The sequence below is a fragment of the Sparus aurata genome, chromosome 10, assembly GCF_900880675.1.
Source record: "Sparus aurata chromosome 10, fSpaAur1.1, whole genome shotgun sequence".
NCBI classification, from domain to species: domain Eukaryota; kingdom Metazoa; phylum Chordata; class Actinopteri; order Spariformes; family Sparidae; genus Sparus; species Sparus aurata.
This window is the reverse complement of record NC_044196.1, coordinates 2,329,653-2,345,271: the sequence shown is the minus strand read 5'-3', so window position 1 is coordinate 2,345,271 and position 15,619 is coordinate 2,329,653. Positions and strand designations below refer to the sequence as shown.

The 15,619-nt window shown below is 40.9% G+C and overlaps 1 protein-coding gene across 1 annotated transcript; it reads left to right on the top strand.

Annotated features, from left to right (window-relative positions):
• The first annotated feature begins 8,578 nt into the window (after positions 1-8,578).
• LOC115590350 (zinc finger protein OZF-like) lies at positions 8,579-14,196 on the top strand. Its single transcript, XM_030431700.1, has 3 exons — positions 8,579-8,921; positions 11,833-11,895; positions 12,250-14,196. Exons 1-3 carry the CDS (start codon positions 8,729-8,731, stop codon positions 13,479-13,481), a joined length of 1,488 nt encoding a protein of 495 aa, XP_030287560.1. The 5' UTR covers positions 8,579-8,728; the 3' UTR covers positions 13,482-14,196.
• Positions 14,197-15,619: the final 1,423 nt, after the last annotated feature.

Here is a 15,619-nt window from a genome sequence, read left to right as displayed (position 1 = left end):
GCATTAAAAAAAAAAAAAAAAAAAACTCAGAGTAATAATGCAGTTCAAAGACTTCAGTTAAAAGCAGTGGCAAAAAGAAATGTTTTAAGTCTTGATTTAAAAGAGGTGAGTGTTGGAGCAGACCTGCAATTTTCAGGGAGTTTGTTCCAAATATGTGGCGCATAGTAATTGAAAGCTGCTTCTCCATGTTTACTTCTGACTCTGGGGACTGAAAGCAGACCGGTACCTGACGATCTCAGAGGTCTGGATGGTTCATAACGCGGCAGCAGATCAGAAATGTATTTTGGCCCGAAACCATTCAATGCTTTATAAACCAACAACAGGACTTTGAAATCTATTCTTTGATAGACAGGAAGCCAGTGTAAAGATCTAAGAACTGGAGTGATGTGATCTACTTTTTGGTTCTTGTTAGGACTCGAGCAGCCGCGTTCTGAATCAGCTGCAGCTGTCTGATGGAGTTTTTAGGGAGTCCTGTAAGGACACCATTACAGTAGTCGAGTCTGCTGAAGATAAATGCGTGAACAAGTTTCTCCAAATCCTGCCGAGACATAAGCCCTCTTATCCTGGATATATTCTTAAGGTGATAGTAGGCTGACTTTGTAACTGTCTTAATATGGCTGCTGAAATTCATGTCTGAGTCCACAGTCACACCAAGGTTTCTGACTTGGTCTGTAGTTTTCAACATTACAGACTGAAGCTGAGCAGAGACTTTAAGTCGTTCTTCCTTGGATCCAAAAACAATTATTTCAGTCTTATCTTTGTTTAACTGAAGAAAACTCTGACACATCCAATCATTGATTTGTTCAATGCATCTACTCAGGGTATGTATGGGATTATAGTCCCCTGGTGATATGGTTATGTAAATTTGTGTGTCATCTGCATAACTATGGTAGCAAATTTCATTGTTTTCCATTATTTGAGCTAGAGGGAGCATGTAAATGTTGAATAGTAGAGGCCCCAGAATGGAGCCCTGGGGTACTCCGCTTGTCATTTTCATCCGTTCAGATGTGTAGTCACCAATAGACACAAAGTAGTCTCTCTCATTTAGATAAGATTTAAACCACTTTAGTGTTGTACCAGAGAGTCCAACCCAGTTTTCCAGTCGGTCCAGTAGTATATTATGGTCGACTGTGTCAAACGCAGCACTGAGATCCAGTAATACTAAGACTGAGATTTTTCCGCTGTCTGTGTTTGAATGAATGTCGTTGAAGACCTTAACGAGGGCCGTCTCAGTGCTGTGATGTGGTCGAAATCCTGATTGGAAAGCATCAAAACAGCCATTTATTATTAAGTAATTGTTCAGCTGTTGAAAGACAGCTTTTTCAATTATTTTACTTAAAATTGGGAGGTTTGAAATGGGCCTATAGTTATTCATTACTAATGTGTCTAGAGTTCTCTTCTTCAGGAGTGGTTTAATGACTGCTGTCTTAATGGCTTGGGGGAAGACACCTGAGAGAAGTGATGTGTTAACAATCTGTAGCAGGTCTGGAATCATGCAGTCTGAAACTTTTTTGAAGAACCCTGCTGGTAAAATATCCAGGCTGCAGGAGGAAGACTTCAAATGCTGTATAATGTCTTGAAGGTTTTTGTCATTAATTGGATCAAATTGTGTCAGGGTATTAGAGTTGGGTTTAGGTGGACAAAACGACAACACACCTCCAGTACCTGGTAGAGTGGCACTGACCGCTTGTCTAATGTTCTGAATTTTGGCAGTGAAGAATGATGCAAATTCATTACAGGCCCTGGTAGACAGATGTTCAGAGGCTACTGGCACAGGAGGGTTTATTAGCCTGTCGACAGTAGCAAACAAGGCACGAGCATTACTTTTGTTCTTGGTGATAATGTCTGAGAAGAAGGACTGCCTTGACTTTTTTAATTCTAAATTAAAAATGTAAAGTCTCTCTTTATAAATGTCAAAATGAACCTGGAGATTTGTTTTTCGCCACCTGCGCTCAGCTTTTCGACATTCCCTTTTTTCCATCTTGACAAGCGTGGCGTTTCTCCAAGGAGATTTTTTCTTACCAGAGACCACCTTCACTTTAGTGGGTGCAATGGCATTCATGACATTTGTAATTTTGGAATTGAAATGAAGTACAAGGTCATTGACAGAGAACCTAGAGAGGGGTGGTGTGGAAGAGAAAGCATCAATGAATATGTCACCAGTGTTTTCAGTGATGTATCGCTTTGAGACAACCTGAGTTTGAACATTTGTGTGCACTGATATATCACTCTCAAAGAAAACACAGTAATGGTCGGAGAGAGCGACATCAGATACCAGAACCTTAGAAATGTTCAGACCCTTTGAGATAACTAAGTCCAGGATGTGGCCCCTGTTGTGTGTGGGTTGTGTCACATGCTGAGTGAGTCCAAAGTTATCAAGGACACAGCACAGTTCTTTAGTCCATCTGTCCTCAGGCTTGTCAACATGGATGTTAAAGTCACCAACAATTAACACACAATCAAAGTCAGTGCAGATAAGAGATAGTAATTCAACAAGGTCATCAAAGAAATACGTACAGTATTTAGGTGGTCTGTAGATGTTTAGAAATAAAGCTCGAGAAGATGAGTTTACCTGAAGAGCAACATATTCAAAAGAAGTAAAACTTCCATAAAACATCTGCTTGCATTTGGGTAACTCATTAAACAAAATACTAACACCTCCTCCTTTTTTATGCATTCTAGTTTCACTTATGAAAGAGAAATTTGGAGGACTTGATTCAATGTGAACAGCTGCACTGTTATCCTGGTCTAACCAAGTTTCAGTTAAAAACATAAAAGTAAGATTGTGTTTGATGATAAAGTCATGTATTAAAAAAGATTTTCCTGCTAGAGATCTGATGTTTAATAGAGCTACAGTTACAGTATCAAAACCAACTGTGCAGTTTTTTGCGACAGTTAGTGGCTGACGAGGAATGGGAGCTAAATTGAATGGATTGGCAGATTTAGTCCCGCATTTCCTGTTTCTCAACAAATTCACAATTTTTCTATTACCTGTAAGCACAGGAATTGAGGAGGCAGCCTGAACTCCAGGGGGCCCTGGCTTTTCTCGGGGGAAAACAGTAGTGATATCAACTTCATAGCCCGGACCCGGCACATATCAGTAAGCGTTAATTGTACTGTCAGCATGGACAGGATGTACTTCGCTGTTTTCAGACTGTAGAGGCCAAAGATTATTCAGAGGGGGCAGAGGGGCACGATGATGTTTTGGCGATGGTGGTTTCAAGCGTGGCAGATTTGGGCGGGGTGTGAGTCTGAGTCCAACATTGACCAGCTTTTTCATCTCATCCGTGAAATCGAGGAGGGGGGAAGAGGGGGAGAGGCTGAGGCTGGCTGGAGAGGGCGGAGAGTTGGTTGGGGTTGGTGGAGAGTGGATGTTCCCTCTTGTTGCGACTGGGGGGGACTCCTCCTTGCAGAGCGAAGATGGCAGCAAGGACTCCTCCTCCTGGCACAGCTGACTTGTCTGTTTGAAGCTTATCTCAGGCACAAGTATTTCTCCTTCCAAAGGCTGTCTTATCAGTTGTTTCAGTTTGTTTTGCCTGGTGTCCTTGAAGGGAGGAACTGGTGTGTGGTGCACAGAGTAGAATATGTTGGAGGTTAACAACCTTACTCCTGACTTGTTAAGGCAGAATCCATCTGCCTTAAAGAGGTGTCTGCGTTCCCAGAAAATGTTAAAATTGTCAATAAAGTTCACCGATTGAGCGGCACATGTAGCTTTGAGCCATCTGTTCAACATCAACAACCTGCTGAATCTCTCATCACCTCTACGGACAGTTGGTAGAGGGCCACTGACAAACACCACAGTATCGAGAGATCTGACTTTGTTCAACAGATCAGTGAAGTCTTGTTTCAATACCTCAGATTGTTGTTTCACAACATCACAGGCCCCTGTGTGTAAGATGAGAGATTTCACTGTTGGATGTTCAGCGACAATGTCCAGAATTTTTTCTGAGACATCAGAGACCATATCGTTGGTAAAACAGAGTACTTTGGTGTTCCTCTTGCTGCAAAAGCTGTTTACCTCCTTCACAGCAACATCACCCACAATCAGTGTTTGTGGTCCAGTCATTAGCTCTTTCTGTGGTCTTTTACTTTTGAATTTGGTCTCATAACTCTCCTTGTTCATTGAAGGAGAGCTTGCACGGTCTTGATAAAGTGGAGCAAATCTGTTCTCCAGTTGTATTTTTGTTATTTGCGTAGGTACGCTCTTACTTTTTGTTTTCACCATTGTCCACGGTTGTTTCCGCTTTGGTACGGGCGTTGAGGAGGCACTCTTTTCAGAGGAAAGTGCTGGCCAACCAGTTGCATCACAGATCTCAGGACGCTGGGCTCTGCCTGTTACTCGTTCTCCCAAAAATGATTTAACTTTAGGCTTTGCTCCAAGAGTATTCCAGCAGGGATGATGGTTCCTGGGCTTTTTATCCAGTCCCCTGAACTCCTGTTTTGTCGAGTCATTGTCGGGGCTAATTAGCCGTGTGTTAGCAGGCTCTTGTCTGCTGTTTTGATTCCATGGGAGAGTAGTTTCGTTCCCAGATAGTCCATTCACTTCCACATTTACTTCTATCCGGTGGATCTTGGTTTCCAGCTCAGCAATTTTCTGTAGGATGCTCTGAAGGTTCAGGTTAACAAGAGGCATTTTGGTGCTAGTTAGCTTTAGCTGCTAATAGGCTTTAGCTGCTAATAGGCTTGTGCTACTTCGAAGGCCTCGTTCTGAAAGTGCGGAGTTCGGAAGAAAAATTTTTAAAAAAGTGAAATAAGGCAGCAGCAGTCAGTTAATTGTTGTCCCAGTGGTTTGTAAATATCCAGGAGTTGCTGCCTGTAATCTTTCAGTGAAGAAAAATAATAACAGTGGAAAAAATAGCAAGCAGAAGCGAGAGCAAGCAGAAAAGCGTCTGCACCCAAGCAGATACAGGAAGATTGAGATGAGGAGAAGAAAGAGAGAGACAAGATAACGTGCAGGGCTCAGACACTGAAAGGGAAAGCAGAGTGCTGAGCATCACCAACCATCTCTAGTCCAGCTGCTCCACATGGTGTGGACATTGTTGCTGTGTAGTAAACTAAACTAAGTGCCGTGCCCATTTATTACTACAGTGTATTTACGCTCACCTTAGTACAGCTAAGTCCATAGATCTTCATGGGTAAGTTTTTATTTGGATTGTTTCTTCTTGTACAAATGCTGTCTGCAACACTGGCACTCTGACACAGTCAAATCTGTTTGCTTCCCCTCTCACACATCTGCCATTTATCACCTGTGTCTTACCTTAATGCCTTTCCTGTGATAATGGCCCATCTACAGTAGTGTTACCATACTTCCATCTCCTATTAATTGAGATCACATTGTATGGTCACTTATTCCTAATATGTACTGTTTCACATGAAACCTCAAATACAAGACATTGACTGCATGAGATAAAGTTGTCTGTATGAGTTTGTAAATGGCAGCCCGTGTCCTTGTGTACTGTGATTAAATTCAGTATATATACGTCAACCATATGTTGCCACCCCTCAAAAATTCCTGCCCCCCACTCGCCACCCCATAAATATGTTTCTAGATCCGCCCCTGGATCCGGACCTGATCCATATGTTCATCCTGATATCACGAGCGTTTCGTCAGCACACGTCATCATCGGTCGGAGCAGATCAGAGAGATTAAAACAGCTGATCAGTCTGTTGAGTTAACGGCCGCTGTGATGGCGGCTTTGAAAGGCACGAGCACGCACGGAACTTCCTGTTTGAGAAAGGCCCGCTTTCTACTTTACAAAATAAAAGTCTATCTACTGTCTGAGCTGAAGAATACATGATAAAAGTTGTAATAAGGGAACAAATTCACAAATGTCACAAAATAAAGAGAAACACTAAAACATCCCTCATTAATCTGAAGTGGTTTATTTACAGGTCCAGAACTTTAATGGCGTCTGACCACAGTTAGAAACTTCAGACCAAACCTTCGATGGAAATACTCACCAAAAGTCAAATATGTATGCATATGATGCATAAACTAATTATTGCTGTAAGCTTTTAGAATAAAAAGATGATTTAATCAATGAATAAATGGACATTCTTTCATATTTTAACTTTGTGGTACTCTGATGGTACAAAGGTTTCTTGCTGCATAAGTCCTGTCAACAGCTCCATGTGGGTCTTTGTTCACATTTGTTTTATATTTTATCATCTTTAATGAAAATGTTTGATTATTTTTGACCAATAACTACATTTTTTCTTAAAACTTCTGTCAGTAAAATGTAATGAACACAGTTCATGCAGCAAGCTTTGCTCCTGGTGTTATAATAAAGGCAGATTCAGGGTTTACTGAGGTTCTGAAGCTGTAATCTACACAAGTGGCCTCACAGAGACTCCAGCAGTGAAGAGAGGCTCCAGAGGAGGAGGATGATCCCAGAAGAGCAGCAGCCGGCTGGTCAGGAGGGACTGCAACAGCCCAGCAGCTCAGTGTATTAAAAAGGGAAACTTCGGTCACAACTCAGGTTTTATTTGCAGCTGCTGTGAACCGGAGGAGAAGCCGGAGAGTGAGATGCTCCCAGCTAGCTTTAGTTTCTCACACACCTTCATGTACAGACACGAAGATCAAATCTGACTTATATCATATTATATTATATTATATTATATTATATTATAGTGCTTTCACAGAGTTTATGAAAGAAGTTGGCTTTAAACAGAGCACATCAGACCCATGTGTGTTTGTAAGATCTGGACAGGAGCTAGAAATACTAGCTGTGTATGCTGATGATCTGATTTTGATCACAGAATCAACAGAAAGCGTGGATGAGTTGAAACAACCTTTCAAGAAGCGCTACAAGATGAAGGACATGGGGAGCTGTCCTATATCCTGGGCATCTCTGTTGTCCAAGACAAAGCAAAGAACTGTGTCTTTCTTCATCAGAAGCATTACATTGAAACCATTCGTCAGAACCCCATTGCAACCCCTGCTGATGCAAATGTAAAGTTGAGAAAAGATGATGGTGTCAGTAAACCCATGAAGCCCAAGCACTTATCAGTCCATGGTAGGTAGTTTACTGTACAATGCAATGGCCACACGACCAGACATAGCACAAGCAGTGAGTGTTGTGTCAAAGTTCAATGCAAATCCAAATGCTGCATATCTGACGGCTGTGAAGAGAATGTTTCCATACTTGATGGGTACAGTGAACGTTGCCCTCAAGTATGAGCAGTCAGAGTCAGGAACTGTGATTGGTTTCTCAGATGCTGATTGGGCCGGAGATCAGGATGACCGTCGCTCAACAACTGGTAATATATTGTTCCTGAGTTGGTTCAGCAAGAAACAGGCAACTGTTGCACTTTCAGCAGCAGAAGCTGAGTATGTCGCACTCAGCCAAGCAGCTCAAGAAGGTACCTGGCTGAAGAGATGCTGACTGATCTTGGAATGAGTGATTCACCTACAGTGACCATGGAGGACAATCAAGGAGACATCGCAATCACAAAGAATCCTGTCAATCATTCTAAACATAAAAACAGCCTAAACACAGACATTCACTACCATTACATTGGTGAATGTGTGCAGAATGGGCAAATACGAGTGCAGTATTGTCCAACAGTTGATATGAAGGCAGATATCTTGACCAAGCCACTGACAAGACAAAAGTTTGAGTACCTCAGAGGAGAGATTGGACTTTACCCTGTTTAAGTCTGCCTAATATGCTTACTGTACTGTTTACTGCTCAATATGTTATGGAACCTGTAAGCAAGGTAAAAAGAAGTAAGGAAAAAAATCTTGTAAGTTTGAAAGGATTTATTATGTTGATATTATTTGTGAGGTCAAGCACTGATCTTAGTTGTGGAAATTGCTAAAGTGCTTAAATGCTGTAAAATTAAGTGGGAGTGTAAAAACAGTAATTTGACAGTGTTGAGAAGGCGTTGTACCGCCACCTAGTGACTGCTTTTGAAAAGTGTTTTCTGTTCTGAATAAAGACACGTGAAATAACGACACTCACACATCTTCATGTACACAGACATGAAGATCAAATCTGATGGATCAGAGTCACTTTTAAATTATATAATTTTGTATAATTATATCATATTATTTTATATTATATTACATTATTTCATATTATACAGTATATATGGATGACGTACATGTAGATAGTTCCCTATAAATTAATCTAGTTGTTGAATTAGAGGTAGCTGTGCTCTTCATATCAAACACACTTATTATATAACTTATGTACGCAACTTCTTGGAGAAAGTCCCCAGACTACCTTGAAAAATGTCTCAATTTAGTGAGTTGTTGAGTTAAAAGACACTTTATAAACTCTGTGAAACTCTGTCTACATCACTTTATGAACTATTGAGCCTTCTTGTTCATTCGGCAAACGTTTTACATGAAGATATTCCTTTCTTTGTGTTAAAATAACGACATGTTAACACGTTAGAATGAAAACAGAGGAGGTTCGGTTAACATGCAGCTGCGAGGTTTGTCCCAGTGGAGTTGCCATAGTAACACGTCAGAGGCTCACGCTGCACGTTAACGAGCTGTAACGAATAAAAACAAAGTTTGTTGTTATTGTAACTGCGCCGCTCAGAGTTATTATTGATGATCGATTAGAGATGAGCCGTCCACGGTAGTGACATAGTGACAGTCTGGATGAACGTGTGTGATGGACTTTGTGCTGTTTGCTCTCAGACTCATCTCCCGCCAGATACAAGTATACACACGTTAGCTTAGCATGCTAGCTGTAAACAGTGTGACTGTGTGAAAATGTCTAAAGTCCAGATTCTGAGATCGTTGGTGAAGCAGCGACTGACTGCGGCTGCTGAGGAGATATGTGCGCTGTTTGAAAGGACGATAGCAGAGTACGAGGAGGAACTGTGTCGGTCCACAGAGCAGAACCAGCGACACCGGAACCTACTGGACTCTGCTTTAACGCCTCAGCTTCGGTTACACAGAGCAGGTTCGTTCTCCTCCTTCTTCACTGTCGGCACTGACACAAATCTGCATCTTTGTTCAATAGCTTCCGGGTCATGTGACCCATTGACTCAGAACCAGAGCCGAACTGTGTCCAGATTCTGGTTGAGTGAGACACATCTCTCTGTATTGGACTTTAGTGCTTTTCTACTTTCAATTAGAATATTCTATTGTGAAATCAGCATTTTTATCAATAGATTAGATTAGATATAACTTAAGATATATTATTAGTTTAGATATAACTTGTTTACATGTATCTTCAGTGTTTTTAGTCAGTAGCTTCCTGGTCATGTGACCCATTAACTCAAAGTCCACCCTGAAATGTCTCCCTATAGGTGAGATCAACACATCCAGGTAATTTGCACTTGTGTCACCTTCCAGTCACAAAAACAATCCTTCTGATTCGACAAAACAATCTGAGGTTACAACTTTACAAAGACTGTTTTTAGTTTCCTTTCCGTCTACAGACTTTGGTTGTCACGATACTAACATTTTCAACTCAATACCGATACTCAGGAAAATATTCGATACTCGATACCATTTTCGATACCACAAGGATAAAAAAGACCCCAAAATTCAAAAGAAATATTTTTATTAACAAGAAAAATCTCTACTGAGGATGATACTTTTGAAAATGAGTATCGTATCCGGATACAACATTTTAGTAGGGCTGCAGCACTAGCACTTTATCGATCGATTAATCGAGTAATCGGATAATTTTTTTTTTTGCGTTTTTAAACAACCAAAACAAATAATGCATAACGAAAATGATGTGGCTGTTAAATGATCAAGCATTTCTAAAAAAAAAACAGAGGTATTCATTCCAACTCCAACATTTGGCTCCAAAACTAAGCCCATTTATTAAGTGCCAGTGCCAGTAATTAAACAACAATACAGTTAAATCAACTTACTGTAAAACATGTATGACATGTAAAACTGTGAATACAAACTTAAATAGTAAAGGCCATTTGGCATTAGTTTTGTTTTCTTCATACAACATTACAAAAAGAGGATTGCACCTTCTGCAAATTACCCACCTGAGAACAGAGAATGAATATAAAATATCAAGCCAAACACGTACACAAAGTGTACAATTTATACAAAATGAATGTAAACAAAACAACTATAGATAAATAAAATAAATAAATAATAAATAAGACTTTTTCAGTCTTCAGTCCCCAAATCCATGATAACCACACTAACCCGCCAATCACAAGGAGGCAAATACACTGTGTGGGAAGACTAGAGTCCTACCTACTCCACATTATACGTGTCCTCCTGGAACCGAAACTTATCCTGAACTGTCAGGAATAATTTCAAAGTGACACAGACACATTGGATTAGCCGGTGGAGGCGGTGTAATGCACTCAAACAGAGTTTATAATCACAAAACAGCCAATGTAGCACGTAATTCATGATCATGTCTGTATAAAGTGATGTTTATTATTGCTCTTCTTCGGCGGCTGTTTCAGTGAGTTTTGGGCGCAGAGTGATGAGACGTATACCGTTGAAATTTGTAGAGTCCCAGCCTTCATATGACATGCTGTATGTAGCGTTAGCATGAAGTAGCATGATCGCTAACGTCGATTTTTCGGACATGCGCCATTAGCATGTTTTTTTATTACGTGCTCCTTTAGTTGCTTGGTGTTGGAATTGTTGGTGACGTTTAGGTGAAAATGATTATCATGAGCGTTTAGCCGAGCTTCTTCCCGTTAAGTGGGTGTGCTGCATTAATATGTTGCTACATGGTTAGCATGCTCTTATAGGCTATATAATGCTACATGCGCAGCTCGGTTGAAGAGGTTAGAAACATCAAAGCTAAACATCATATCTAGTCAAACCGCATCACGACATCACTACAAATACAGAGCTAAATTGTGCCAGCCAGCTAAATTAAAAATGTATGACGCGCCGTTGTGCTTCCTGAACAACAGTCCGTGTGGAACAATCAGATCCCTGCGCGTATAGTCCGCGTCATAGGAATTTAACAAGGCTTAGAGGCAGAGTTTTTGCCTCGAGGAATTTTTCTAATCGAGTTAATCGAGTAACTCGATGAATCGTTTCAGCTCTACATTTTAGTATCGATACTTTTTTGAGTTTCGATACTTTCGACAACCCTACTACAGACACAATCGCTCACATGTCATTCACTCAGTGAGATCATGAACTGACCTGAGTTCAGGTGTTTGACCCAGATGTCACGTTTTGACTGGCCGGGTCTCACCACTTTCTGCAGGACCTCCTGGTCTGAGGCGTTTCAGTTCTCAGAGCAGCTGGAGCTGCAGCCAGTCGTCTATGTAGAGACGAGTGTGAGTGAGCTGCTTCCTCCTGAAGTCCACAATGATCTCTGATGTGTTGTCCACATTCAGGTCCAGATTGTTGAGGCAACACCAGTCAACCAGACGCTTCACCTCCTCTCTGTACTCCAGCTGTTCTTTGAGCCGGATGAGGCCCAACACTGTTGTGTGGCCCGTGTACTTTATGATGTGATTTGTACTGAACCTTGCAGAACCGTTGTGGGTCATCAGGGTGAAGAGCAGTGGGCTCAGGCTCAGATGTAGTGCTCAGGATATGGTAGCTTCAGTGGAGCAGGTGGAGCGGCACTGAGACTGTGTGGTCCTTCACCAACTCGGATCTGAGTTCAACAGGACAGTAGTTTTTAAGTGTCAGTGTTTTTTTGGTACCGGGATGATGGTGGCTTCTGTTAAATCATCTGTGAGGACACGAGTCAGTTGGTCTGTCCGCTCTTCAATTCATTACCATTTGTCATTTCTTATGATGTTCAGTGGAACAATGTGGGGTTACCTGTCCGCTCCAGTATTTGGTTGAATATCAACCTGATTTTAACTTTTTTCTGTCGGCCTAACATTTGTCTTTTTGTCTCCTGTGTCCTGCAGATGTCCAGCAGCTGTTGTTTGGTCAGAAGAAGGTTTCTCCCGAGCAGCAGGAGTGGAGCTCCAGTCAGGACCAGCAGGACCCAGAGCCCCCACACATTAAAGATGAACAGGAGGAACTGTGGACTAATCAGGAGGAAGCTGATATCACTGACTTCACATTCACTCTTGTTCCTGTGAAGCATGAAGATGATGATGAAGAGAAACCTCAGTCCTCGCAGCTTCATCAAAGACAAACTGAACAGATGGAAATAGAAGCTGACGGACAGGGCTGTAGTGGACCAGAACCAGCCAGGAACTCAGTTCCAGATAGACATTTACAATCAGAGACTGAAGACAGAACAGAAGACTCTCCTGAACCTGAAGCTGAAGACTCTCCTGGACCTGAGACTGAAGACTCTCCTGAACCTGAGGCTGAAGACTCTCCTGGACCTCAGGCTGAAGACTCTCCCAAACCTGAGACAGAAGACTCTCCTGAACCTCAGGCTGACGAATCTCCTGAACCTCAAGCTGAAGACTCTCCTGAACCTGAGGCTGAAGACTCTCCTGAACCTGAGACTGAAGACTCTCCTGAACCTCAGGCTGAAGACTCTCCTGAACCTGAGACTGAAGACTCTCCTGAACCTGAGGCTGAAGACTCTCCTGGACCTCAGGCTGAAGACTCTCCTGAACCTGAAGCTGAATACTGTTCTGAACCTCAGGCTGAAGTTAATGATGATGTTTCGAGTGAGACCAAAGAACCTCAGTCAAGTTCAAACGCTCAGAAAAACATTGAAGTCCCTGTAAGTGGTGTAGGATGTGGTTCTGGCGAGGAACAGTTTACTTCCTCTGACTGTGGTGAAAGATCTAGCAAAAACTCAAAACTGAGGAGTTTTAAGAGGATTAAGACCGGAGAGAAACCATTTAGTTGTTGTGACTGTGGTAAAAGATTCAACTACCAGCGCTATCTTAACAGACACAGAAAGATCCACATCGGAGAGAAACCATTTAGTTGTTGTGAATGTGGTAAAAGATTTAGCCAGCAGCAAAGTCTTATCAGACACGCAAAGATGCACACGGGAGAGAAACCATTTAGTTGTCCTGAATGTGGTAAAAGATTTGTCCGAAAGCAAATTCTTATCACACACACAAAGATTCACACAGGAGAGAAACCGTTCAGTTGTCATGAATGTGGTAAAAGATTCAGCCAACAGCTAAGTCTTATCACACACACAAAGATTCACACAGGAGAGAAACCATTCAGTTGTCATGATTGTGGTAAAAGTTTTGTCCGAAAGCCAGATCTTATCAGACACTCAAAGATTCACACAGGAGAGAAACCATTTAAGTGTTGTGAATGCGGTCAAAGATTCAGCCAACAACAAAATCTTATCAGACACTCAAAGATTCACACTGGAGAGAAATCATTTAATTGTCGTGAATGTGGTAAAAGATTCAACCAACAGCAAAATCTTATCACACACATGAAGATTCATACAGGAGAGAAACCGTTCAGTTGTCATGAATGTGGTAAAAGTTTTGTCCGAAAGCAAGATGTTATCAGACACACAAGGATTCACACAGGAGAGAAACCATTTAGTTGTGGTGAATGTTGTAAAAGATTTACCCGACAACAACATGCTACCACACACATCAGGACTCACACAGGATAGACATCACAAAGTTGTTGTGAATGTGGTGAAAGATTCAGCTGACAGCAAAATCTTATCACACACATCAGGATTCACACAAAAGAAAAATCATTTCTTTGCTCTGAATTTTGTAAATAATTAAATAATAAATGTAGACATAAGAGAAGTATGACCCGACACGTGGCCATACACACAGGAGAGAAATACTTCTGTTGTGGCGGTTGTTACAAAACAATCACCCAGCGTGGCACATTAATTAAACACAAGTGTGATCATTCTAACACGTCACAGCTTCATAATAACCAAACTTAGAGGTTCAGCTGAGACCGAAGACTGTGATGAGACCAGTGACAACAACACTGTTCAGAACTTTCCTACAAGATAATTACAAACGTGTCTGTTGAACATGTTGTCTAAATACTGACACAGCAGGGAGTTGGATATTGTTGTTTGACGAGAAATAAACATGGTTTGAGTTCTTGCGTATTGATAAAGTATTTTTAGATCCGAACTGAAAGTGAGAAAGTCTGAAACAAGATTCAGAATGTGTTCAACCAAAACGGTGTGGGTTAAATGTTAAATGTTCTCATGGTTATTCTCATGTTTTGTTTAGTGTTTGAGTTGTTGAGGAAACTGAATGTGTTCTATTTAAATATGTTGAAGTTGTGTTCAGATGTAAATCAGAGGTCCTGTTGTGGTGACAGTTCATCCCATATTAAATTCACAAACAACCAAATGACTTCTTTTGTTCAAGCATTTGTAATTCTGAAGATTCCTCCGAGCTGAAAGACACCTGTGAATGAAGTTTATCTGTCTTTGTTTAATCAACAAACACTGTAATGATTCGATCCCGTCCTCAGACCTCTGAACTCTTCCTCTATCCTGTCTTTCCAGCAGAGGTTTCAGGGACTCTGTATGTCTGTTGTCAGATCAGTTGAGCGTCCTATTCGTGACACCTGTGTTGTGTCACCAGTTTGTCTAATAAAGAATTCACAAACAACAGAATGTCTTTCTGGTGTTTATTCAATGATTTGTTAGCAGACACAGTACAGAGTGTTTTTCTGTAAGGAGCGTTTACTTGTCTGAGCTTTTGTGAATTTTAAGGGGAATTCTGGATCTTTTTAACCTGGAACTATATTTACATGTTTGATATGCAAATGATTTATACTTCATGAATGTTTTGGATCCATCCAGTGTATCTCCTCAGCTGGCAGCCATGACACAACTGCAACGTGATCCTTATGGGCAACTCCGACCATCAAACTTCAGTCCACTAGAAGTGTTTTTGTCTCTGACAGGCTGAGGTTGTTATTCTCAGAGTCTGACAGAAAATATTCCTACAGAGACCGTTTTGTTAAATAATAAGATAAGTTTTGTATCCAGAAACACAAGTCCTGTTCAAGAAGTCTCTCTCTGAAATCTGGTGAGATGTCACCTTTTGATCCTCAGAATCAGTTAAATATTGAGACATGACTTTGGAAACCCTTGTGGTAAACTCCAAACTCTTCTCTCCTACTTCTGTTAACAAAACAGATCTTATTATGTAACAGAACGGACTCTCTGTGTGGGAACCATGTCTGTAATGAGGTCAGACTCTTACTGGTAGATTCTACTGAGCACATCTGCACTTCCTTAAGACGATGTTTAAGGTGAGTTATTTGTAATTTCAGCCACCTGCTTCCAGCCAGTTCAAACTCTTTTTTATTTATTTTATTTGTTTAATTTATTTCTTTGGAAATTCTGTGTTGCAAGTTTTTAAAAACTCAGTCTGACCCTGAAAGACCCCAAAGAGACAGAGAATATTTAACAAGTCACGTGTTTTTTAAAAATGGTTTGCTGCTAAATGTGGCAAAAAGTAGTTGTTTATTTTAGCATGTGCAACTTTACAACCGGTGCTCTGTAGTAATATAGCACTAAAATTATTAATATGTTACTAAATCCTGTTGGGGTGATTTCTTTTAGACATCTTGAGGTCATTATTTTGGTAATTTGGAAGTAATTACAAGTTGTTGTCAACCTGTAAAATACACGACTCAACATCAGTTAGGGATATGAGAGAGAGAGAGAGAGAGAGAGAGAGTGTGTGTGTGTGTGTGTGTGGAAATGTAATAACAGTCAAATGAAATGTGTCAAATTATTTTGGGGGAGCAAAAATATTC